General features: G+C 37.6%; 2 protein-coding genes across 3 annotated transcripts; both read right to left on the reverse strand.

Moving 5' to 3' along the window:
- Positions 1-105: 105 nt before the first annotated feature.
- On the reverse strand, positions 106-6,975 carry SNRPN (small nuclear ribonucleoprotein polypeptide N). The gene is made up of 7 exons (XM_039222646.1): positions 6,886-6,975; positions 4,159-4,310; positions 2,030-2,141; positions 1,447-1,599; positions 863-1,001; positions 385-510; positions 106-285 (listed from the first exon to the last, which is right to left on the reverse strand). Exons 1-7 carry the CDS (start codon positions 6,886-6,888, stop codon positions 248-250), a joined length of 723 nt encoding a protein of 240 aa, XP_039078577.1. The 5' UTR covers positions 6,889-6,975; the 3' UTR covers positions 106-247.
- On the reverse strand, positions 6,946-26,998 carry SNURF (SNRPN upstream reading frame). Of its 2 annotated transcripts, none has more exons than XM_039222648.1 (4): positions 26,878-26,998; positions 19,215-19,310; positions 13,322-13,447; positions 6,946-7,032 (listed from the first exon to the last, which is right to left on the reverse strand). In XM_039222648.1, the coding sequence occupies exons 1-3, from the start codon at positions 26,889-26,891 to the stop codon at positions 13,342-13,344; spliced, it is 216 nt and encodes a 71-aa protein (XP_039078579.1). In that variant the 5' UTR covers positions 26,892-26,998; the 3' UTR covers positions 6,946-7,032; positions 13,322-13,341. The 2 variants fall into 2 exon arrangements, with proteins under 2 accessions (XP_039078579.1, XP_039078578.1); XM_039222647.1 differs by lacking the exon at positions 6,946-7,032 and adding an exon at positions 12,542-12,622.

The following is a 26,998-nucleotide window of genomic DNA, read 5'->3' on the forward strand; positions in this document are numbered from 1 at the left end:
CACCTCACCCATACATAGTAACTTCAAGACCAGAAAAATCCCAGTCTTTACTCTGACCTCAACAAAGTCAATAGGCAAAAAAAATATACAACATACAGCAGTACCTTGCAGTTTAATTGCTCTGTGCATTTTATTAGCTAATATTAATGCAGCAAAGAGGGAACAAAGGCTCACAAACACTCTACACAGTTTCACAAGACACATTGCAGGGAAAAAAGTGATGTAAGAAGGATCAACAGTAAGTATCCTAGGGTCTTGGTGGACGCATTCCGGGGGGAGGTGGACCTGGAAAAAAAAGCAAAATTCCATGGAACCGTTAGGAAAACATCATACAAATATTCAAGGGCCTGGCTGACACCACTGTGCAGAAGTGTAACCACTCACCTCTAATTCCTGGTGGAGGAGGCCTCATTCCTGGAGGGGGCATGCCTATTGGCGTCCCTCGAGCAGGGGGAAGCCCAATTGGTGGGCCCATGGGTGGTCTCATTCCAGGTGGAGGAGCCATAATGCCTAGAAAAGAAAAATGGCAGAAATAAAGACCTCATAAATTAGCTCAGCTAATAATACACCAAAAAAATACAAAATAATACTTAAAGAAATGGACCCAGATATTAAGTAGAGAGTTAAACAATTCTCTGGACCATTATCATACAAGCCATCCTCAACTAAAGATTCCAAAGCTTTTCATTGAAGACCTTTGTTTAAAAGAAAATATATTCCAAGCAACTAGTGAGGTTCTTTGTTCAGTATCTTCTTATAGTATTTTTAGTTATCACTTCTAAAGATGATACAATCTTTTCACAGAACAACACCTATATATACCTGAGAACGAAATTATCTTACTTCTTTATGGATTCCCTACCTGGAGGTGGTGTTGCTCGGCCCACAGGAGTGGGTGGGGTCCCCCGTCCTGGGGGGTACTGAGTTGGGGCTCCAGCAATGCTAGCAGTAGCAGCAACTGCAGCAGCTGCTACAGTGCCTCTTCCCTGTGGAGTCATTACCTGAGAAGGCATGGTCAGATATAGTAAAGGTAAGGCACATCCTCTCATTATTCAAATACAAAATAAATGGTGAATACCACAGCTTATTAAATATGAAATAATTATAGCAATTTTTTACTTCTTCCATTGTTTTCATTTAAAAAATCATGGCACACTAAAACCTCCCCCTTTAAATCCAACATGCCCTATTTTAATCTATTAAGTCCCTTTACATTTTCGCAATTCTGGTTTACCCAACCATATTTCTCTTTACTCACCAAAAGTGTTGTATTACTCTTAGCAAGGTGGCTTTCTTTAATCTTTTCCCCTCTTAATGTGTATTTGTCCTTAAGCACCCTCATTAGCATATACTGCTTACATAGTATAAGATTTGCACTCAGGCTTTTAAACCTACTCTGCCTCTAGGCACTTTCTCTCAATAATATAAAACCTCCTAGTTCCTCACCTGTTGGGATGGGCCCCCAACCCCTCGGACAGGGCCCGCTAATCCAGCAGGAGCCTGGGGAATTGGTACACCAGCTGGTACTCCTCTGCCAGCTGCCCTGCCAACCCCAGGACCTCCTGCAGCTCCAGCAAGAGGTACCCGAGCAATGCCAGTCTGAAACAAGAAAAATTAGTTTGAAATCAAATGATTTACCAAAGCTATCAATAATCTTATTCCTAAAAGATCACTGTTTTCCACCATTTTTCCTACCACCCAGCTTATAGTAGGTTCTATATTCACAGCATTAGATAAGTATACCTTGGAGGCATTCAGCAGATTAAATGTACATCTGTCAATTTATGAATTCAGACAAATAAGCCACTCTTAACTTTATCTAGATAGTACCCAACCCATAGAATAATTCATCAGAAAGTCCTTAATCTCCAAATACAGACAAGTAAGAACTGACATTAAGTGTTGGGCACATTTTACTTTACAAATGTATACTATTCATTGTGCCTCATTGTACCTTGATTTAGCATCATCTCAAATAATATGATGTCCTTCCACACCAATGTTCTGTCCTGCCCATTAAACTCCTTACGTCTTTTGGGGGTGGTCCTTCCACTGTCATGGAAACCAAGTTCTCCCCACGTAGCAACACCAGACCCAAAACCCGCTTTTCTTCACGTTCTGGCTGCTTTGCATTCTTTGGCCTATAAAGCAGAAGTAAATTTTAGTAAAATAAGCTAGGGATCATTCGCTAAAATATTTACAGTTTGCCTTAATAACATGTACACATGACAATAATTGATGCCTATATATTCATGTTGTTACTAAATTATGACAAAACAAAGGCAAAAACAAAAACACTAGACTCACTGACCTAAGGGTAAATGTTAAAGCTCTTTTCCAATCAAAATTTTCCAGAATGTTCCCTTAATGTTATTACTACAGCAAAACTAATCTCTTCTTTATGAAACACAGATGCAAATGATGTGGCTAAAACTTTAAAAAACTGTTTTCATATTAAAATAGGAAGTAAATCTTTTAAATCATTTTTTACCTCAGCAAACCTGTGTGACAGACAACTAAAATGGGAACTACTGGCAATGAGGCCATACCAAATGTTAAAGAAAAACAAAGCAGAACAGGCTTTGGATTACAGACAGTTTTGTATCCCTGGCCTTACCACTTATATAACCATGGGACACCATAAAAATTAAAAAGATAAAAATAAAAAAGAAACCTTGTACAAAATCACAACTGTCAGCAGCAAAAATCCACATGCATAGTTAAAAGCAACTGACACAATGTCATTCAACAATCCTGTTTACTATCACAGAGAAAAATGTACAATTTAAAGCATTATCCATGTGAAATTATCCCCATAACTTAGTGAGAAATGTTAAACAGAAATTAATATGCCTACCGCTGTCATCAAATACCTTTAGCATTTATCAATATTGTAAGGGTTTCTTTCATTTTCAGTAAAAAGTTAAGATTATTTAAACAAACAAAAAATAACATTTGAAATATTCACCCTTAGAATTTCTGAAATAATCATACTTGTTGTGCATAAAGGAGACTGAGAATACATGAAGTGGCATATGTTATGAATTCTATTCAAATTTGCCTGAGAGAAACAGGCAGGTGAAGGTGAGCATCACCTACCATTTTCTTCATATGTAATAAAACCTATGTGAAGTGCGTAAATTAAACTTCTGAACAGTATATCATAGACTGTGGCAATAAATTAAATCAAGCCAAGAGTCAACAGTGATGCCTTATAAGTTCTGCCCCATGATAAGAAACAACGTCATCTTGAATTTACAGAGATACTACAAATACCAACTCAAATACTCTGAATGAAAAGTCAACTGAATTTCTGGAAGTTGGATGCCACTAAGATCCACCAATTATTATGATCTTATTGCAGAGGCTCAGTAGTGCTCTGTGAAAGGAAGCTCCCTGGTTACAGGTACAAAGAGGGTAGCCTAATATGGTAAAGCATAAGTACAGAAAATATTCCTTTAGAAATTAAATGGGCAAATCACAAATACAATAAGCAAAGAAGGTTAGGAATTGACACCAAGTTGACAAAACAAGGAGCATGCAGAGGCTGGATGAACAAATGTTAAACCTGGCCTAGAGTATTCTAATCATATACTAACTCCTCAACCCTTAGGAGTTAATTGTTATTCATAAGATTCCTTCCTCTGAAGGAATGCTACAGAACTTAACCTATTAATATTTCTTAACTTTTTAAAATAAATATAACTTGATACTCTGCTCATACTGTATAGTTCTATTCCAAGTTAAGTTCATTACTATGTCTGCAAACTTAAAACAGCAGTATAAATACAATGACTTCAAGACTGGGAGACTTTGTGGGCGCCTGGGTGACTCAGTCAGTTAAGCATCCAACTTCGGCTCAGTTCATGATCTCATGAGTTCAAGCCTACATCCGGCTCTGTGTTGACAGCTAGATCCTGCTTCAGATTCTGTCTCCCTCTCTCTCTGTCCCTTTCTTGTTCATGCTCTGTCTTTCTAAAAAATAAACAAACATTAAAAAAACTGGCAGTCTCTGATCTTCAGAAATGAGGCCAAGAGGTTAGACAAAAGACTAACCCTACCATATCTTCCCTACCTCCTTCAGTTACTCTCTATAATCTCTTACTCCTATTATCCTCTCCCTCAATATTCCATTATCCAAACCCAAAGTGGTCTTACTTGATCTTCCTGAATTCATCACAATCACAGAGGATCAAGTTCATATGCTTGTCAAAAGCCTTAAAGGTGCCAATGAAGATTCGGCCATCTTGTAGGATACATCGCATTCTATAGTCAATGTGTTGCAGCATCTTGCTGCTCTTTCCCACAGTCTGAAATGAGTAAGAAAAGCTGTCTATGGTAACTTTATTAACTCTCCCTGCAATTTCTTCCCCACTGCTATAAATCAATCCAAACTTCGTTTCCTTAACACATCTTCCCTCCCATATTTTCTCCAAAAATAGCTTCACAGTCTCAAGATACGGAGCCGAATTTAGATCCAGAACAACCTTACTCTGTGGAACCCTCTACTTCTCAGAATGACTATGCAGTATCCCATTATCCCATTTCTTCCCAACAGAGTCACAAATATAGTTTCCGTTTAGTATTCTATCATTCTGATTCCTCTCTTTTACCAATTTTAATCCCAAATCCCACCCTCCTTCAGAACACTTGACCCTATGTACTATTTCTTTTCCCCTAGACACCTAGCCAAACAGTGGGAAATTGCTACCTCCATCAAAAACTTCCCAACTCGCATCAACCCAATGCAAATACAAACCACTATTTAGTTCCCCAAAGGCCTCTGTCCTAGTTATATTAAACCCTGTATCTACTCTAAGAACTTGGATCAGTGTTTCTCAAATTTGTTTTGGATTCATTTACCCTACTAAGGCACTTTTTAAAAATATTTTTATCATGGGGTGACTGGGTGGCTCAGTCGGTTGAGTGTCCAACTTCAGCTCAGGTCATGATCTCATTGTTTGTGAGTTTAAGTCCCACATTGGGCTCTGCACTGACAGTGCAGAGCCTGCTTGGTACTGACTCTCCCTCTTTCTGTCCCTCCCCCATTTGCTCTCTCAAAATAAATAAATAAAAACTTTTTAAAAAATTCTCCCTCTCTCTCTCTCTCTGGGTGCCTGAGTGGCTCAGTTAGTTACGTGTCCAACTCCAGATTCCTGCTCCCGTCATGATCTCATGGTATGTGAGTTTGAGACCCACATTGGGCTTTGCGCTGATTAAGCAGAGCCTGCTTGGATTCTGTCACTCCCCCTTCTTCTCTCAATAAATAAATATAAATATTTAGGGGAGCCTGGGTGACTCAAGTCAGTTAAGTGTCCTACTTCGGCTCAGGTCATGGTCTCACAGTTCGTGAGTTCGAGCCCCATATCAGGTTCTTTGCTGACAGCTCAGAACCTGGAGCCTGCTTCGGATTCTTTGTCTCCTTCTCTCTCTGCCCCTCCCCTGCTCACTCTCTGTCTCACTCTGTCTCTAAAAAGTATATGTAAAAAAAAAAAAATAGCCAGGCCACTAATCCCTACACCTACAAAGAAAAAAAAAAGAAGATTCTCATTGCTCCTCTCTCACTTGTGGAGCACACACGAGCTCTTTCTCTAAAATTTTACAAATTTTATCCTAAATCACCCACTCCACTGAAACTTTATTTTTTTTTATTTTTTTAAATGTTTTATTTATTTCTAGGAGAGAGAGAGAGAGACAGCATGAGCAGGGGAGGGTCAGAGAGAGAGGGAGTCACAGACTGAAACAGGCTCCAGGCTCGGAGCTGGCAGTCAGCACAGAGCCCGACGCGGGGCTCGAACCCACGAACCGCAACATCATGACCTAAGCGAAAGTCGGACACTCAACCGACTAAGCCACCAAGGCACCCCTCCACTGAATCTTTAAAAAGCTGTAATACTGGGGCGCCTGGGTGGCTCAGTCGGTTAAGTGTCCAACTTCAACTCAGGTCATGATCTCATGGTTCGTGGGTTCGAGCCCCACGTTGGGCTCTATGCTAACAGGTAGGTCAGAGCCTGGAGCCTGTCTTCGGATTCTGTATCTCCCTCTCTCTCTGACCCTCCCCTGTTCATGCTGTCTCTCTCTCTCTCTCAAAAATAAACCTTTAAAAAATGCTGTAATACTTTATGTATATTCTGTTTTCCTCTGGAAGACCACAAGCCATTGTAAAATCAAATATTCTTTCCACTTCTCAAAATCAATTTTTTATGCCTTGGGATAGCCTTCCTGTTGAGAATACATGCTCCCAACTATCTAAACTTTAACAGAACTACAAAAACTGATTAAGATGCTGTATCTCTCTATAAACTGATTATGTGTGTTTTTACCGAAGCCCAAGGTCCTAAATCCCTCCATTTTCAAAGTAGACTTTTTGTCTATTATAACCTAATTAAGGATCCTCCATCTGCTGGATGGTCCCTTATTATTGTAAATCATGACCAAAATTCTCTTCTGTATTTTCTCACATAGAAGATCCCTCTTTAGTAAATCTTTTCCAAACTAGGGTGCCTGGGTGGCTCAGGTCCAACTTCGGCTTCAGGTCATGATCTCAGAGTTAGTGGGTTCAAGTCCTGTGTCAGGCTCTGTGCTGACAGTGCAGAGCCTGCTTGGGATTCTCTCTCCCTCTCTGTCTGCTCCTCCTGCTCACTCTGTCTCTCAAAATAAATAGATCAACTTAAAAAAAGATGTTTTCCAAACCATTTTATCACTAAAATAGGACAAGGGACATAGCTCTTCTTCAGGTGATATTCCATACAATGAGATACCAACTCTTTAAGATTGATTCCTTGTTTCTAACATCAAGAATAAAAAAAAACCCCACACGCTGGCAAATTTTATTTTAGGCCCTTCCAGTAGCTTTTCACCCTTCTGCCTTAATATACAACTTACCATGGTTGCTGTTCCACCAAATCCAATGTCCGAAGAAAGGTTTCAGGATCCTTAATACCTAAGGGAAGGCTACAGATAAAGGTATGACGCAGGTTCTCCTACAAACAATGCAAGCTTGGGGCAGAAGCTTCAAACAGTAGATGGAGCCTGCAGAGGAAAGCATGATCTAGCTGCACTGCAATGTACCATGTTTAAAAAACAGGCAGACAATTTTGCATGAAAATCACTGTAACACACATATTTAAAAACACCTCCCATGTTCCATACCCACCACATGAACACCAAATTTCACCATTCCTTCACCTTAACTTCCACATTTTACACACTTAAAATTGACAATGTTTATTAAATTTTTATATTATACAGATATTTTTAAATGTTTCAAAAATCACTTTCATTTTCCATTCTAAAAATCAGTGGTCCTACATTCATTCTCTGGTCCTAAGTTAACCTATATCTCAACTACAACATTTTGACATGTCATTAAGCTTCACAGCCATCTGAATTATTCTCCTGAATTAATTAAAATTTTTGGTTCTTAGCTAAGCCACCTAAAGGTTTTCAACCTCAATGCCTCCCAAAGACTCTGCCAAAACCTCTTCAAAGTAATTCTAAATAATATTCCTTTACCAAGAACCGAATGCATTATCATGCACCTGCTTATGACTTCCTATATAAAAATGGGACATAAAACAACACTTGATTATATGGATATATAGGCAATTTTCATAGCAATTAAAAGAACATGCATAAAAATAGTGTTATCGTTTTTCCAATATTAAGAAAAATGCTTGAGTATGGCAACCAAATCAAGTCAAAACTGGAAAAGAATCTCAAACTACTAATTACACTTATTTAAAAAGCAAACACACAAATTATATTACTCTTGAATGGGAATTTGGCCTTATGCAAAAAATGTAGCCTAGCATCATATACAAAATCTGATATAATTTTACTTTTAATTATACAGACATTTCTAATAAACTTGTTCTGTATTTTCAATACAGACACTTTGCAAACAGAAAAGTATACTGGGTCAGAAGATTATGAAATGGAAATAAAATCTATTTTACTATATGGAAATAAAATAATTAAAATAGTGGTTGTGAACTATAACATCAAAATAATAAGGTAAAAGATATGTGTTGAGGACATAGTTTTCTATATGACACTAGATCAAAAGAGAACAGAATGGTATGAAAGAAAGAATTCAGTAAGAGTAGGTAAGATGTAGAAAAGTTTCCCTATAATTACAAAAATTTGATGGCAGTTAAATGCATTACAAGAACTTTGTGGAGTATCAAACTGTCTATAAAATAAATTCCTGCTACTAGTCAGAATATCTTCTAATCTTTGTTCTCCAAATGCAAACTGCCACACACGTTTTGTGCATTTTCTTAAATACTTTTTGCCTATACCCTCCTTAACACTGTCCATACTTCTCCATCATGACTATATCTATAAACCTGCCTCTTCTTCCCATCTACCCAATGTAGGTCTTCTAAGATACAATGACATCAAGGAGACCCTCCTTTTCTAGTAGCCAACCTTTGTATATGACATAATGTTTTACATAAAACTGACAGGTAATGATCCCAAAAGATCTGTTCAAATTAGCAGACTGACATGCCACCCCCTCCCCAAATCAATGTAGTTTATAACCCAAACTCACAGGAGTAGTTTAAGGTTTATAATATAGATGTTCTGAATTCTGACAGGATTATCTATAAAGCAGAGTCTAAATCCAAGAATATTTATATGTCTTTATTTTTAATCATTAACTATTTTCATTTTTTATATCTACTAAAATTTAAAATCTTCAGCAATCCGTAGTAACAGAAAGTAAAACATCTACAGAAACAGATAAAAAAATAGAAACAAATTCATAAAAACAGAAAGTAAATTAAGTGGTAAATCTGAAGTTGGGGGTGGAAACACGTATATATGTAAATGAACATGAAGGATCTTACTTTGGAAATGGAAAGTCCTGAAAATTCCTGGCAATGGCTGCAAAAGTCAGTCAGTAAATTTACAAGAATTTAGGTGATTTTTTTATGGTATATACACTATACATGAGTAAAGTTGCTTTTAAAATGTAAAATGTCAGGATCTTTCAACATTGTAAAAAGTTTCTAACAATGCTTTTTAGATCACTGTTGGTGCAAAAAAAGAAAAAAGCTAACCATTCAACAAGACACTATTACTGGATCATATCCCTTTTACCATTAACAATCGGACATGCTACCAAATACTGAGCCACAAGACAGTGATTATTAGAGAGAAAATTAAAAAATGGTAGGGCTAGATTTCAAGATTTCATTTAAGGGAAAAAAATGAAACCACAGAAAAGTATCTTATATAAAGATGAATATAATAGAAACCAGCATCAAGTGTGCATTTAAGGTAAATTTGTAGTTAGTCACCTCTCCAGTAAAAATTTAAAATTCAAAACAAAACTTTTTACCTTCAGATGCCAAAAACATTTGTGCATACAAATTTTCCCATCAGCCTCAGTTTGAAATGTTCTGTCCCACCTGACACCTCAATGAACACACAACTATCAGTCCTAATTTATAGTTTAGTTATAAGAAACCAACAAATTTAAACAATTGTATAGCAGAAGAATAAAGAGAAAGCCAGTCAGTCCTGTTTCTGTCCATCACCTCTAACCTGTTTTGAGTTTCCAAACTCCTTCCACAACTACTATATTTTGTTAACCAGTTATCAAGCATAAAAATGCACCTCAAGATGAGTCACAGACTAAGGAATTGGAGGGGCACACGGGTGGGTGACTCTGTCAAGCATCCTACATCAGCTCAGGTCATGTCTATAGTTTTTGAGTTTGAGCCCTGCATCAGATTCTCTGCTGTCAGCACAGAGCCTGCTTTGGATCCTCTGTTGCCTCCTCTCTCTTCCCCTCTACAGCTCATGTGCACGTGTTCTCTCTCAAAAGTAAACACTAAAACAAAAAATACTGATTTCCAAAAATATCTTTAAAAAAAAGAATTGGAGACCTAGAGAACTGGGGATATGGACATGTAATATGATGTAAAATTACTTTATACAAAATAATATATATTTTATAAAATAAAATATTATATAAAATTATTATATTATAAAATAAAATATACACATACACTACTCACAACTCAGCCTGGAGTGACTAAGAAAGACTTCCCCTTAATGAATAGACTTGAAATTAGAAAAAGTTATCTCTTATCCCTAAATTTAGTACACCATAATCATGACCTCTTGTAACAGGAAAAGGATATATTACTTTGGAGATTGACCAAATGTATCTCCACAACAAATGACAGCAAAATGCCTCATGAAAAGGAAAAGAATAGTGAAATCACACTGCACTGAAGAATTAGCAATTATGATAAATCTCCTTACATCAAATGGCACATAGCAAACAAATAGCCCAAGTCCCGGACTCAAAAATTTTAAGATTTTTCATAGAAGTTCTGAAACTTTTGGGAAGCTCTCAAACTTTTGGGAACTTTTCAAATGATAAAACTTAAAAAAAAAATAAGTGAAAAGATAAGATGGTTGGGGCACCTGGGTGCCTAAGTCAGCGAAGCATCCAACTTCAGCTCAGGTCATGATCTCATGGTTCATGGGTTTGGGTCTCATATTGGGCTCTGTGCTGACAGCTCAGAGCCTGGAGCCTGCTTTGGATTCTGTGTCTCCCAATCTCTATGCTCCTACCCTGCCTGTGCTCTGTCTCTCAAAAGTAAATAAACATTAAAAAAAAAAAGATGGTCGAACCTAGCCAAATCACATAAAGCAAGTAAGAAATCATACAATAACAGGAATGCATTAGTGCTCATTCAAACCAGGTAAAATAGCACACCCTTCACAGAAAATGTACAAAAAAGTTTAACAAGTAAAAGGAGATAACACAAATAAGTGGAAAATCATCTAGAAAGCAATACCAGTTAAACACACACACACACACACACACACACACTTTTCCTTTTTTGGAACTATTTATTTATCAAATTAAAAAAAAAAGACATCAGAGTTGGTACTGAGAAATTAGCACTAGTAGTAATTGTTCTAAATGGCAATCAACAATGCATATGATGATGTCAGAAAGCAATGGAACAGAACATATAAGAGTCAGATTAACATTTATACCCTGCAGTCCTCAATTGGACTCTTATCCTAATAAATTTAACATACCATACTATATATTTAAAAATATAGAATATTTATAACAGCATAGAAAAAAAAACAAGTACAAGGGAAAAGTAAATAATGAATGAATTATCATTTATTCATCACAAATGACAATTATGAGGACTGATAAAATGAGGAAACATTAATGATACAATTTAAATGGAATAAATACAAAATAAATTTGTTAAAAGCATGATTCCAACTAAAAAAGTGGGCAAAATGAAAGAAAATTCAACCTTATGGTAGGTTTAAAACATGCATTTTAAAATCTTTGGTTTACTTTCACACTTTTCTTGTCTATCACTAGGATGCTTTAGATTTTTATAGGAAAAAAAAAGAAGCATATCAATTGTTAAAATATCTTTAAAAACCTACCCATCTACATTTATTCTTTAGATGTAATTGTTAGGTTTGACCCTCATCTCAGAAATTCATTTGATTCTCTACCCTTAATGTTTACTTCATTTATAGACCCTCCTTCCTATAACTCCTTTTTCTTTACAACATTCTATAGTATCACCACTCAACCATTGTCCCAACCTGATGTTTTCACCTTTGAATGTGGTTCTCTAAGATGCCAGTCAACTTTCTTTTAAGGAAGAGGATTAATATTTAAGGCTTTGCCTGCATTTAATCTCTTACAACTATTCCAGTCTACTCCTGTGGTTCCAAATACAGCCACAGACCATACATAAATACAAGGACTTGGTTGTGTGTCAATAAAATTTTTGTTTTTACAAAAACAGACAGTGAGTGGGTCAGCTCTAGAATAATCTTAGTAACCAGTGCTGTTTATCAGTTGAGACTAGAATAAAACAGTATTAGAAAATTACATGATTATATTTGCAAATCATAATGTAGGATTTAAATAGCAGGGGTGCGTGGCTAGCTCAGTCAATAGAGCATGTGACTCTTGATCTTGAGGTTTTAAGTTTGAGGCTCATGTAAGTAAGTAAGTAAATAAATAAATAAATAAATAAAATATTTAGGAACTTACAAAAGTATATGAAATGCACTGAGAAGCCAAAAGATTCCTGGTTGAAAAAAAAAATTCATTGTTCAGAGTCATTTAAAAATGGCCCTACCCTGGAAACAGCTGGGGACAATGATCAGATTCTGTTGCCTGAATCAATTCCACTGCCTTGTAATCAATTCCAGGTTATTACTGGAAAATGCGGAGTAAAGGATTCAGCAGGGGAGAATTTTTCCAGAAAACTTACATTTTTTTTTTCTCTTTTGCTTTAAAAGTCAAAATAGTAGCTATAAACAAACCTAATTAATTTGAATTGAGGGGTAATATATTAAAACAGAAATGACAAAAATCTAGAAGAAAATTCATCCATAAGTTCCCTTTCTCTCCTAGTTTCTAAAAAGTGTGTCAAACCTTTTTGATTGCAGTATTCAAATCTTAAAATTAAAAAAAGTCACATAAAACATAGAAAGACAGACTGTAAATAAATCTACATCACAGTGAAAAAATCATGGATAATAGTTTTATTACATTGTCAGCTGAATCAAATACACTGATACATTGTCAGCTGATTCAAATACTCTGTTGAAAACAAAAGCGAAAAAAAGAAAACAAAAAGGAATAGTTAGTAAATATGCATGGGAAAATATTTAGCTTATCTGATTAAGAATGTGATGTATGTTTATAATTCAGTAGGCACAAATGATATGTAATTAAAACAATCAATGCAGGTAAGTGTTCGTCATCAGGCACTCATATTGTTTTCAAGGCAAAAGACTAACATTTTGTAATACAGTTTAAAAAATGAACTCAAGGTTTATATTCCTGATTCAATTTATTTTCATATCTACGTATCTGAGGAAATAATTCTATCTGATACATTATGCTCAGCAGTCCACTGAAGCTTTATTAAAATTACCAGGAAAAAGATGAAGTTTCTCACAATAAGTAATTAGAAAACATTGATTCATAGGATACTCAGCAGCCATTTATAATGAAGTTTGTTCTTATAACGTTAATTTGAAAATCAATAGAATTTAGATATGAATAAAACTACTTAAAAAGCATGCAAGACTGGGAAAGTAAAATATTAAGGTAAGAATGTCATGATCCAATTGCTTTCACATTTTTAAACTTTCTGCAATGTCCTTATAATATGAAAATTTTAAGGAAAACATTTAACATATCCCAAATAACTACAGCGACCTCCAAACACATTATTTATTCCTAACCATGACTGTATCAGCTCTACCCTGGTTTTTCACTTGAAAATCAGCTAACCTGGATGTTCCAATACTGCTTTAACCACCTCTTGGTGTCTCCGCTAAGAATGCCTGTCTCAGTTCCGCCTGGAAATCCACCACAGGTACTTGCTGCTGCTGAGATCGCCTTGGGTAGAGCTGACACCTATGACAAGAGCACAATACATATAAATAAATATAAATGAAAAGAGATTTGCTTATATAGATAACAATATGAAATGAATTGTGGAGATCCTTACATTTTTAAAAAATCCTCAATTAGGATCAGAGCATGCCATTACCTTATGAAGAGATATTAAGAAGAAACAGGAGTCTCCCTGTACACAGTAATGTGTAAGGAACAGGATACTTTCCACTTTGGATAAATAGGATACTACTCAAGGAATTAAAAAAGAATTATTTTGATTTAAAAAGCCCTGTATTTGAGTGCCTGAATAGCTTACTCATTTGAGCGTTGTACTCTTGGTTTCAGCTCAGGTAATGATCTCATGATTCAGGAGTTTGAGCCCTGCATTGGGCTCTGTGCTGACAGCTTCAGATTCTTTGTCTCCCTTTCTCTATGACCCTTCCCCACCTATGCTCTCTCTCTCTCAAAATTTAATAAACATTTTTTAAAAACTGTGGAAATACCATCAGTACCATATCCATTACTCACTTTCCAATCCTATCTGGAGACAATTCTTTAATCCCTAATAAGAGGAGTGAGGCATTTGCTAAGCCATTTCCAGGAGACGTTAAGACTGTCATCCATACTCAGACTCCTGAGGAGCAACCACCTGAAACAAGGAACTACCAGGGCCCAGGCTGTTTAGACTCTCAAACTGTAAACTGACTACCTATTAGTCAGAAGAGAATTTCGTAGAAAAGCCCTTAATATATCCCTATGGATCAGTAATCAATTTGTGAATCTGATTCTGAGAATGATGAAGAAATGTACAAAGTGTTACTGGCTAACAAGACAAGCATAAAAAGTAATCACCAGCAATCTTCCCTCGTTAAGTATGTGTGTATTTATGTACATATGTATGTGTGTGTGTGTGTGTGTGTGTGTGTGTGTATGTAAAACTATTCCATAGTAGATTTGGAAATGAGTTTGACAAAAGTACTCCACTATTTTCCATACTTTTTAAATAACATGTTTTTTTTCCCTTTCACATCAGTATTTTTTATTCCTTTGTGTAAATATCCAGTAGTACAGGCATTGAATTGTAGGGTAGTTCTACTTTTTTTTTTAATAGTTTATTGTCAAGTTGGTTTCCATATAACACCCAGTGCTCATCCCCACAAGTGACCTCCTCCATGCCCATCAACCCCTTTCCCCTCCCCAACATATTTTTTTAAAATAATGTTTTTTATTTATTTTTGAGAGACAGAGCATGTGGGAGAGGGGCAGAGAGAGGGAGACACAGAATCGCAAGCAGGCTCTAGGCTCTGAGCTGTCAGCAGAGAGCCTGATGTGGTGCTTGAACTCCTGAACCACGAGATCATGACCTAAGCCAAAGTCAGATGCTTAACCGATTGAGCCACCCAGGTGCCACAGTTTTCAAATAACGAATTGGGTTAACTTTTGTCCATGGTTCCTGAGAAGTAACCTCTAAATCCTTGAATTTACCAACTGATAGGAGTTCTTCATTATTCATGGTGGGCCCCTTGGATCACACCTGAATCAATGCTAACAATGATTCAGGGATAAGGGCTGGCCAAGGCACAAAGACCAACCATGTGATTAGAGTGCTGGGCCTTTGAGCTTGACCCCTTGGGAAGGGATGGCATCAAGTGAGATGAACTTCAATCATATGGCCAATTATTCAATCATCTCAAGTACTGAAACTCTAATAAAAACTCTACAAGGCACCCAAAGTTCTGGTGAGCTTCTGATTGGTGACCTATACACTGATGTGCTGAGACAGTATTACATCCTAAGGACATAGACATTACAGATCTTGTCCTAGGAGTCTCTTCATTTGGTTTATCCTGATTTGTATCCCATATAGTAAACATAATAGTAAGTATAGTGCTTTCTTGAGTTCTGTTAATTATTCTAACAGATTACAGAACCTGAGGAAATAATGGAAACCTTGAATTGTATCTAGCTGTTGAGAAGCTCAGGTGACCTAGAAACTCTAGGGCTTGCAGCTGGTATCTGAATTGAGGGTAATCTTATGGAGGAACTGTACCCTTCCTGTATCAAGTCTGCATTAACTCCATTGAGGATCTAAACTACACTGCCCATGCTTTTAAACTGTCCCATTTGAATCAATGGATAATTAAATCTTTATCTGGGTATTCTCAGTTACAATCCTTTCATTACCAAACAGCAACTAAGTCTCTGACCTAATAAGGTTCTAAAAAGTGTTACATCCAAAAAAGAAAAAAAAACATTTTCTTGTTTTTACTTCTTTAAACTCCTATTGGAGGGTCTCTTTTGGGTTTAACCTGAAACCTAACTGAAGACTAAGGTAAAACTGAGAAAATAAAATGAAGTACACATAACATTTACTTCATGAAATGCAAGGTATAAATTTAAAAAGACATCTGAAAGGGTACAGAAAAGTGTCTCTCCAGAAGATTCTCCAGTCCCAATATCAAAATTCTCTCAAATTTACAATACATCAAGAAACAGGAAAGACATTCACCAGCCCCAAAATCCAAAACTGATTTACTTGATAGATCTATTGGAAGAAAGACTAACCATCAATTCTAGGAGTACAAATCAATGAGCTTCTATTAAGTTATAGTAGGTCTGAGGGATGTACTGTCTGCAACACTTTGGTTTTTATTCAATTTTGTTTTGTGTCTTGGATGCAACATGAATAACAATCCTTTATTAGCCATTAGAACTGGTGTACACACAACAATTTTTAGTTTGGCAAAAGGTATATAATATTGATGGATTATCATTCAAATAAACAGACTAGAACTATCAAATATCCCAATCCTGAGAGAATCCTGAGCATATGTACAGGCTTAGAGAATCCTGAGCATATGTACAGGCTTAGAGCATATTACAGGCTTACCCATCCCCATAATCACATACTCTCAAGTAGAGAGAGGTGACTGCGGAGATTACACTATTTCCCTAACTCAAAACTCCCCTCCTCCATTTTAGCACCCTATGGTATTTAAATATAATATATACAGAAGAAGTCAAGAAATAAAGTTACTTCTTTGAAAGCAACAAAATATTTCCAAAGCTGTGGACAAAAAATAACACCTAAAGAATGCTTAAAGAAAATGATGAGATTGCCTGTTAATACTGGTCCACACTGATCCTATAAAGATAATGGCTCAAACAAAATATAATAAATATGATGCAACTATAACCCACTAACAAAAGATCCTTCCTCAAGAACTCTCCCCGCCATACCTCCACCATTATCTCAAATACTTCTAGATTCTCTGGGGGAAAATGTCACTTCTTGGGGTGTCTGGGTGGCTTAGCGAGTTAAGTGTATAACTGGTTTTAGCTCAGGTCATGATCTCATGGTTTTGGGAGTTTGAGCCCCTCATCAGGTTCTGTGCAGGCAGCACATGGAGCCTACCTGGGATTCTCTTTCTCCTTCTCTCTCTCTGATCCTATCCCACTTGCACTGTCTCCACCTCTCTCAAATAAATAAACTTTAGGGGCACCTGGGTGACTCAGTTGGGTAAGCACCTGACTTCGGCTCAGGTCATGATCTCGCAGTTCGTGAGTTGAAGCCTCATGTCAGGCTCTGCGCTGACAGCTCCAAGCCTGGAGCCTGCTTCAGATTCTGTGTCTCCCTCTCTCTCTCTCTCTGCCCTTCTCTTGCTCATGCTCTGGATCTCTCTCTCTCTCTCAAAAATAAATATTTAAAAAATAATTTAAAAAAATAAACTTTAAAAATAATTTTTAAACAATTTAAAAAAGAAAATGTCACTTTTTAAATTTTGAAGTTATAAAAGACATTACAAGAGATATTAAAATGGCAAAAAGTCTATTATAAAGGAAAAATTATATAAAATATTCATTCACAAAATACTTCTTTTCAAAATAATTCCCCAAATAAAAAAGTAATAAAATAATAAGCTCAAGAATAATAAATAAAATAAATAGGGAAAATGGGGAAATCATTAGCCTCACCAGTAATTTAAAATGTGCAAGTGAAAACAATTTTCCACCATGTAAAATGTGCAAATAACGGGGCGCCTGGTTGGCTCAGTTGGTTGAGCGTCTACCTTTGGTTCAGGTCATGATCTCACGATTCGTGGGTTTGAGCCCCACATGGGGCTCTGTGCTGACAGTTCAGTGCCTGGAGCCTGTTTCAGACTCTGTCTCCCTCTCTCTGCCCCTCACCCACTCATGCTTGGTCTCTGTCTCTCAAAAATAAGCATTAAAAATTTTTTTAAAAAGTCTTACATTTGAAGAAGAAATAAAATGTAAATAATGAATATCAATGCTTTCAAATTGACTGCCCTTATCTTTGTTTATAATCACTAAGAAATTCAAACAGCCTAAATATAAGTAAGCTAATTATGAATATAATTATTATACCACCTACAGTCTAAAATTTGTAAAATAAATAAGGTAGATTTATATGCATTCACATAGAAAGATCCCCAACACATACTGTTGCAGAACAATAAATCTTACATATATAGGCAAACAAATCACAAGTATGCCTCCCTCCTCTCCATACCATGTGCGTATACACATGAATATATAGGAAAAGGTCTGAAAGTATAGACATCTACATACCTGTGGATTATCTCCAGGGAGGGAAGGGAAAGAACTGGTAAGTTGAAGTGAATTCATTTTATCTGAAAGTTATGTTTTATAAAGAAAAACTATACTCATGTATGTTTATTACTTGTAATTGTGGAAAATAACCAAATAAAACAGCTTTGGTGAAGGAAAAAAAAAATGCTACCCACTGATACTGTCAAGATTTATAATAATAACAAAATACAAGTTGTAATGAATGCTCAATATATATCAGGTCATTAAAAATGTTGATATTTTGTACTAAAATCTGACTTTTGGAAATCTAAAGTTAAAAGTGTATCCACGTGTAAATATCCTAACTATTTCAAAATTTTAAAAAAGGATGTGATTTTTGAGAGAGACAGAGTGTGGGTTGAGGGAAAGGCAGAGAGAGAGGGAGACACAGAATCTGAAGCAGGCTCCAGTCTCTGAGCTGTCAGCACAGAACCTGACACAAGACTCAGACTCACAAAATACAAGATCATGACCTGAGCAGAAGTCGGACGCTTACCCAACTGAGCCACCCAGGTGCCCCATATATTTCAAATTTTTAATTGGATAAATGCACTAACCAAAAACATTGCAAAGTATGAATACATAAATTAGCATTCCATCAAATGCACAGAACATTTTGCAAAACACAAAGTGTGGTTTAGTCACAATATAAATAAAACAGGTATAATTTAAATATCAAAGTTGAAATATGCTGAATTTTATGGAAATATAACCCACATACACATCTGGGATTAAAAAAATGCCCTTTACTAAATTTTTTAACAGAAGTTAGTACTACATGGTTAAGGATAATTAACCATTTACTATATCTTCTATATTACAGTCCTAAGTTTCTTTCACTAACCAATAAATTCATTTCAGTACATCCTCATTGCATTATACTTTGTTTTGATTTGAAAAATTCTTTTTTTTTTAATATTTTTTTATTTATTTCTAGGAGAGAGAGAGAGACAGCGCGAGCAGGGGAAGGTCAGAGAGAGAGGGAGTCACAGACTGAAACAGGCTCCAGGCTCTGAGCTGGCAGTCAGCACAGAGCCCGACGCGGGGTTCGAACCCACGAACCGCGACATCATGACCTAAGCGAAAGTCGGACGCTTAACCATCTAAGCCACCCAGGGGCCCCCTGATTTGAAAAAGAATTCTGACCAAAATTGGTTATTCAGAATGTACTTACTCTTGGTTGCTCAGTGAGGCTGTCCTCCTACGTTTGACTTGGACTTCCACCTCTGGTACGTGCTGTTCCGTAGTCCGTCTCAGGTGTAAGCGGTCCCTGAAAACAGAAAGGGAAATTTGATAGACTTCAACAACTTTAAAATAACCACTTACTTAAATAAAGGCTGTATTTAGGGCTGTATTTAACATGATGGATATTTTAAAGTGCTTGTAATGTAATTAAAACAAGGTACAGTAGGGGTGCCTGGGTGGCTCAGTCGATTCAGTGTCCAACTCAGGTCATGATCTCATGATCTCACGGCTTGTGAGTTCGAGCCTGACTTTGGGCTCTGTGCTGAAAGCTTGGACCCTGGAGCCTGCTTCAGATTCTGTGTCCCTCTCTTGCTCTGCTCCTCCCCCACTCATGCTCTGTGTGTGTGTCTCTCTCTCAATAATAAATAAAATATTTAAAACAAACAAACAAAAACAAGGTACAGTAGTGGGGGTGCCTGGGTGCCTCAGTTGGTTAAGCATCTGACTTCGTCTCCGTCATGATCTCATGGTTCATGAGTTGGAGACCTACATCAGGCTCTCTGCTGTCAGAGTAGAGCCCCAAGCACTTGGGATCCTGTTTCCCCTTCCTTCTGCCTCTCCCGCCATTCTCGCTCTCTCCCTCTCAAAAAAAAAAAGAAAAAAGAAAAAAAGTAATGTATATCAATTGTATCTTAATAAAAATGGGGGAAATAAGGCAAAATTTAAACATTAGAATATCCTCCAACAGTCAGGATCTATCCTAAAGACACTTCCCCCCTTTAAAAACCCCTTAATATCAGAAAACTGGGCAGGAAGTGGGGGGGGTGCGGTATCAGTTAAGCAAAAATAAAGTATTTATATACACTCATCTACTCAATACCCATACCTACATAACCCTGAAAAAATAGCAATGTTGATTTCAAAACTAGTCCGAAAATATCTTATTAGGACATTGTATAGTAAAATGGAATAAAGCATAAAGTATAAAATGCAAAAGCTCTACTTAAGCAACCTCCTATGCAAATGTTGCTTTCCTAAGATCTGCAAAATAAGAGATAAAAGGAATGTTTCAGCAAAACATTAATATGTAAAACAGTATAGCTACCACCATCTTATGATTTGCAGAACAGCTTACCAAATGGCTGCTCAACGGATCTGAGCATGAAATCTTGCACCTGGTAGTCCATGTTAGAAACTACAGGAACAACTCCTAAAACTGCAATTTAAAAATGCTATGGCAGAAATGATAAAAGGAAAAACACTGTACTAAAGTCATGCAACATAATTATTTCAAAGGCAGAATTCAAAGGAAACAGCCCAAGGCTAATTCTCTGAACTCTTGCTATTTTTAGAATTCATGTTAGAACCAAAGTAATCCAGTCAAATAGCTTTCCAGTGAGCCCAAGTTGTTTTATCAAAAAATTTAAAGTTCTAACCAAGCAATAGAAATCATTTAAAAATCACATTATGTACATCAGATTTTTTAATGATAAAGGTATGTAATTTGATTAAAAAAATAACTCCACTTCAAAATGGTTGAAAGATTAGAACAGACTGCTTTCCAAAGACATACAAATTTATATTAGCACAAGAAAATATACTTAATATCACTATAGTCATTAAGGAAATGCAAATCAAACTATAAACACACCACTTCACACCTCAGGAGTGAAGGAAGAGATGGAGAACTTGTAAGTGGGAACATGAAATGGTGCAGCCTCTGGCACTTCCTACAATTGTGAAGAATATAGTTAACATTTGACACAGCAACTCCACTCCTAGAGAGAGTGAAATAAAAACGTTTACTTGGGTATGAAAGTTCCTAGCAGTATTACTCATAAGAGCCAAAAAGTGGAAAAAACCCAAAGCACAACCACCAAAAAAATGGATCAACAAAATATGATGTGGTACTGTATATTCAAAATGTTGGAATGTCACTCAGTCCCAAAAATGAATTAAGTATTTACTGATGAAACATGGCTTCACAAATATACTTAATACAATGTTATATTCAAATTATATAATAAAAACAACTATGATGAACCTCTATGTCAAAGACCATCAATCACGATAACCTAATAGTACAAATGAGAACGCTCCATTACCAAAAAATTTTAAAAATGAAAATCTTGTTCCTTTATCCCTTCATACCAGTTGCTCAGTATGAAAGGATCTGAGTTCATTTGAGAAAAGAACCAGCAAACACATTTATTCAATTTTCCGAATCCATTTTTAAACTACATATAAAATCATCTATGAGCAGCTTTGTTTTGATAACATTAGAAGTTTCTCCTAAGTATACACGCACACGTGTATGAATTTAAAATCTTCCTACCGTATTCCCAACCTAGAAACCAGCTCTAAGAAAATAAGCATTTAAAGCTAAGAAAAAAAAAGATGGGGAGCTTAGTTGGCTCAGTTGGTACAGTATGCAAGCATGTGACTCTTGATTTCAGGATTGTGAGTTCAAGTCCCATGTTAGGCATAGAACTCACTTAAAATAAATAAAAATAAAGGGAAAAAGTTTTGTGTGCGCATTAATATTTTTGCTCCAAAATTATTTTCATTAAAAAATAATAATAATACTAATTTGGAAGTACACCAAAAAGGAAAAAGGGATCAGATCACACTGTTTTTTCCCAGCAGTCTAAACATTCTGTTAAATATTTAATATGCCTTATATCCTACAAAAAAAGAAAAAAAAGGGGCACCAGGGTGACAGTCAGTTAAGCATACCACTTTAGCTCAGATCATGATGTTGAAGTTTGTGTGTTCGAGCCCTGCATTGGGCTCTGTGTTGACAGCTCAGAGCCTGGAGCCTGAGTTGGATTCTGTGTCTCCCTTTCTCTCTGCCCCTCCCCTACTCATACTCTATCTCTCTCAAAAATGAATAAATGTTAAAAAAAATCTTAATAAAAATTCAACTACTAAGATTTCAAGAATGAAAAATAAAACCAAAAAGAAAATGTGAGTGAGGTCATCTCAGTCTACAGACCTTCACATAAACTCAGTCAGTGCCTCTCAACCAAAACCTGTGGAATCATCAAAAAGGAAATTCTAAGCCATCAGCATTCAGGAACTAGAAAGCAAAATAAATCACTTCCTTTCCCAACATTGTTAGTGAAGGAGACAACTTTAACCATCCACAAACAACTCTTACTCAAGCTTCCTGGCTCTGAGCCACAAAAGAGGGAGGGGCAAAGAGGACCAGCAAAAAAATCTTAATGTAAACTGAAGACCAAAAATTTCATTGTCCCTGTCATGTTGAGATAATACTCATACCCTGATTACTTCAAGGATTCTTCCCTAAATATATATAGCTAAGCAGCAGAGTGCAGTGTCAAAGAGATTAAACTCAAAATGGATTGGAGATCTAAATGTGAGACCTGAAACCATAAGATTCCTTAGAGAAAACATAAGCAGTAATTTCTTGGACGTTGGCTTTAGCAACATTTTTCTATATGGTTCTCCTCTGGCAAGGGAAACAAGCAAGATAAAACTATAGGGCTTACACCCTAAAAAAAAGCTTTTTCACAGGAAAGGACAACGTCAACAAAACAGACAACCTACTGAATTCCTACTCAGTAGATATTTACAAATATCTGATAAGGGGTCAATATCCAAAAAATACAAAGAACTTCTACAACTCAACACCAAAAAATAATAATAATAATACAATAAAACAATCCAATTAAAAATTGGCAGAGGAACTGAACAGACATTTTTTTAAAGAAAGGGGCCAACAGACACATGAAAAGATGCTCAACATCACTTATCATCAGGAAAATGCAAACAATACCATTTAATTCAGAATGGTTAGTATCAAAAAGACAAGAAGTGTGGGCAAGAATGTGAAAAAAACAACTCATGTACTCTTGGAGAGAATATAAACTGGTGCAATCATGGTGGAAAACAGTATATAAGTTCATCATAAAGTTAAAAACAGAAATATCCTATGATCCAGTAATTCCACTTCTGAGTATTTACCCAAAGAAAACAAAAGCACTAATTCAAAAAGACACATAGACACATGTACCCTGCGTTGACTACAGCACTATTTATAAGAGTCAGGATATGAAAGCAACTATCTAAGTATCCGCCCATAGATGAATAGATCAGGAAGATGCAGCATATATATGCACACAGTGAATATTACTCAGCCATAAAGAATAAAATTTTCCCACTTTTGACAAGACGATGGACGTAGAGGATATTAATGCTAAGTGAAACAAGTCAGAGAAAGCCAAACATCATATTAATTAAAAGCACTGTATTTCAACAGATAACTACATTTGTGAACACAGCACAACATATACAGTTGTTGAATCACTATATTGTACATCTGAAACTAATATAGCATTGTGTCAAATAAACTCCTATTAAAAAAATAAGATTAATTTTAAGAGGGCTTGACATCTTAAATGAGGAATTTTTCAAAAACAAATCTGAGAACATTTAGAATAAACAGGAGAAATAAAGATGTACCATCACCACATATGCAGAAAGTATTTCAGCAAAGAAATACTGGACAGATGCACTAGGCAAATCAAGTTAATACAAAACAAACTCTGAATAAACCCAAACAAGACATTACTTTGCCCTAGATAGCAATACAACAGACCCTGGACTCTTTCCTTGCTTTAAACCACAGAAAGGTTCATACTGCCTAATCATTTTCAAAATTATTTTCAAAAAGCCCTGATACTAAGCCAAATATTCAATGGGCAGAGCAGAGACCTTGAAACCTCAGAGGTCTTTCCAAAGGGATCCGCCATATTGAGATCCCGAGCCTGCGTGAAAAACTACAAAATGGCTGACCAGGATAATACACGCTCATTTTGCCAATAGCCAAAATGATCAGAAGTTAAATCAAAATATAATTATTTGATGCAGTTTTTGTACACAATTAAGAAAAACAAGCAACAAAATTCCAGACTTCTGCTATTTTTAAAACTACTCAAGAAGATTCCACAACAAGCTTTCCAAGGCTTCTGGGTTTATGTTTTCCTTAATTACATTCCAACTCAGCATAACCAGACAAATTGTTTGCGATAGATGAGGAAGAAAGAAAAGAAAAGAGAGAAGAAAAATAAAAGAACGCAAGCTCATTAAAATCCTGAAAAAAAAACCCAATATCCTTGAAAATGCCTCCCACAAGAGGTAGGATACAGAATACTAGAATGGTTACTTTGTTAATTATACTTTCTCACCAAATTTTCATAGTAGCTCCAACTTCAAAACTGATGGATCAAAAGCACCACTTTAAAAATCAAACGGGGGCAAGAATTCCCTAATCCAATACTAACACCCATGTACCATTCTACTCTTCTGATGTTGTCCCCTGTTCTTGAGCAAAACAAAGTTACAGTTCTCAGCTCCTAAGAACCCTGGAGAAGCCCTGATGCCTGGTTTAAGGAAACTGTCTATAAAAGCAGCATCACTAAAGGACTATCCAGAGATTAAGAAACATGACACAATGATAAAATCTGGAAAGTGGAAATCAAACATTATAGGAATGAGAGTTGTTTAAAGGGTTACGGAATCCCCTCTGAATATTAAGAGCAAGTATATTGCTCACAATACAACCTAGGGAAACTATGAAAATGATAAGGTGGGCATTTCTAAAAAGTCAGCAAACAAGATTTAAAATCTCCCGCACCAGTAGCACTGTGGATCATAGGATGGCTTTGCCTTTCTTGCCCTCTAGGCTCCCATCTCTCCCTTCTACTGCACCACAGAAAGGCGGGGGCACAGCATGGCTGCCAGTCCTGGCTAGCATAGAATATACAATCCTTTGCCTTGTTGCCCTCTCCCCTTGGAAGTGGCCTTATGGGGAAGTGGAGGCCACAAGGTACAGGCAAAACATATCCCTGTCCTCCTTTCCCTCCACCCACTGCAGCACAACAGGGAAGGAGCAGGCATTATATCGGACAGGTTAAGGGGGTGGCAGCCATCCCCGCTGGGCGGAGGTTTCGCAAACCCCTTCCTCTGGTGCCCGCCCCACTGCAGCGCAAAGACGGCGGTTTCTCTGTTGCGCCTGCGCACCCCAAATCCTTCACCCTTCCCTACTGCAGTACTTTAGGGAGAGGGCAGCTAGCACTCTTGCCCGCCTCCTTCCCTTAGCACTGCGCTTTGAGGAGGGTGCCGCTGAAATTGCCCCAGCAGAAGCTGCATAAACTACCCCTCCCTCAACTGCGGAACTGGGGGAGGGGGTAGCTGCCCCCTACCCTTCGCGCCTGCGCATATTGTACATCTGCAGTGGCAGCCATCTTTGCCAAGCCGCACAATGGTCGTGACGCGGCTCCAGACCCCTGAGAGACCCCAGGTGTACTTTGGAAAACCTTAGTCTGAATGCAGGAAAATCAATGCAAACACGTCTCTGCAGTATTACGGCCCAGAACTTGCATGACCCTCGCAAAATTCATAAAGCAAGCTCTGTACACCATATTCTTAATCTTACACCAAAACCACAAAAGTGAGGGATTATAATAGACAAACATTTCCTCAGCCATCCCTTCAGGTGAGCAGTGGGCAACAGCAAACTCTTAAGATTATCTCAGATCAGAGAACAACTGAATGTTCTTCTCCCTCTTCCTCAAGCAAGCTAAGAATTGTGGACCACTCGTTGCTGCGTCAGGCCGCCACCAGACTCCCTGTCCACTGCCTCCACTCCTTCGCCCCTCATAACGCGCTCACTCTACCACAACCATAGTGGTGACTCGGCCAAAGCTCCCACACACCACCATCACCACCCTCCCCACCACCAAACTGTCCCCTTCCATCAACAATAGCATGGCTGCTCCACCGCCCCCACATATAATATATCCTGGTGGATCACCCTTTTCAATGTGCCGACCTCTTTGTATCTCCCTCATGGCAGCCACCCTCGCTGCCCCTTCCCACCACAGCCCATCCCTACACCACCATGACGGTTACCCGTTGCCCCCACCCACTATGGCCACCAAAATCACCTTGCCGGTCATCCTGTCATCCCCTCCGTTATTACTACCACAGTGGCCCCCTCGCTGACCCCCAAACCAACAGCATGGTCTCCATGGCGACCCCTTCACTACCACCAACACCATGAACAGCCCACGCTCTGCTCCCTCCCACCACCACCATGGCGGCCACCATTGCTAAAAACACCACTGTGGATACCTCACCCCAAAGACCCCTCCTTACCACCACCATTGTAGTCAAGCCACCCTGCTATCCATCCCCAGATACCACTGTAACTTTTACCAGATGTCCTACCCTGTTGCCCTCTCCTTGGTAATGTTGACTCCCCACTGATCGTATCCCATCATACCTTCCGCTGCCTTTTGCACCACGGCCATCACAATGTACCCTCCCAAATCACCATCATGGCCTCAGATCTCAAGGACAAAGGGCCACTCTAGAAAGAACCCTATGGGACACAGTAGAGTGGTATATACCAGCTAAGGCACAATACGACATGGGCAGAACACCATCCGGGAAGGTACAATTAAGCCTCCAACCTTCATTCAGTTCCCCAGAACAAAGAACTTTAGGGCCCGTATTCCCAGTATACACAACAATATTCCAAGTTCGGCGGCAAACTTGGAACACTAAACGAACAAAAATGAGTATTTCCCCGGCTGTCCCTAGGGGAAGACATCCACACAGCTTACCTGGCCCGCTCCATCGCGCTGCTAGCCGCTCCTCAGAACAAACCGTCAGGCATGTCCGGCGACCACTCCACTCGGTGTTTTGAGTCACTGCGGCAGCACTAATCACACCAGTTCCACCTGC

This window comes from Hyaena hyaena, unplaced genomic scaffold, assembly GCF_003009895.1.
Source record: "Hyaena hyaena isolate Hyena2069 unplaced genomic scaffold, ASM300989v1 scaffold_1194, whole genome shotgun sequence".
In the NCBI taxonomy this organism is placed as follows: domain Eukaryota; kingdom Metazoa; phylum Chordata; class Mammalia; order Carnivora; family Hyaenidae; genus Hyaena; species Hyaena hyaena.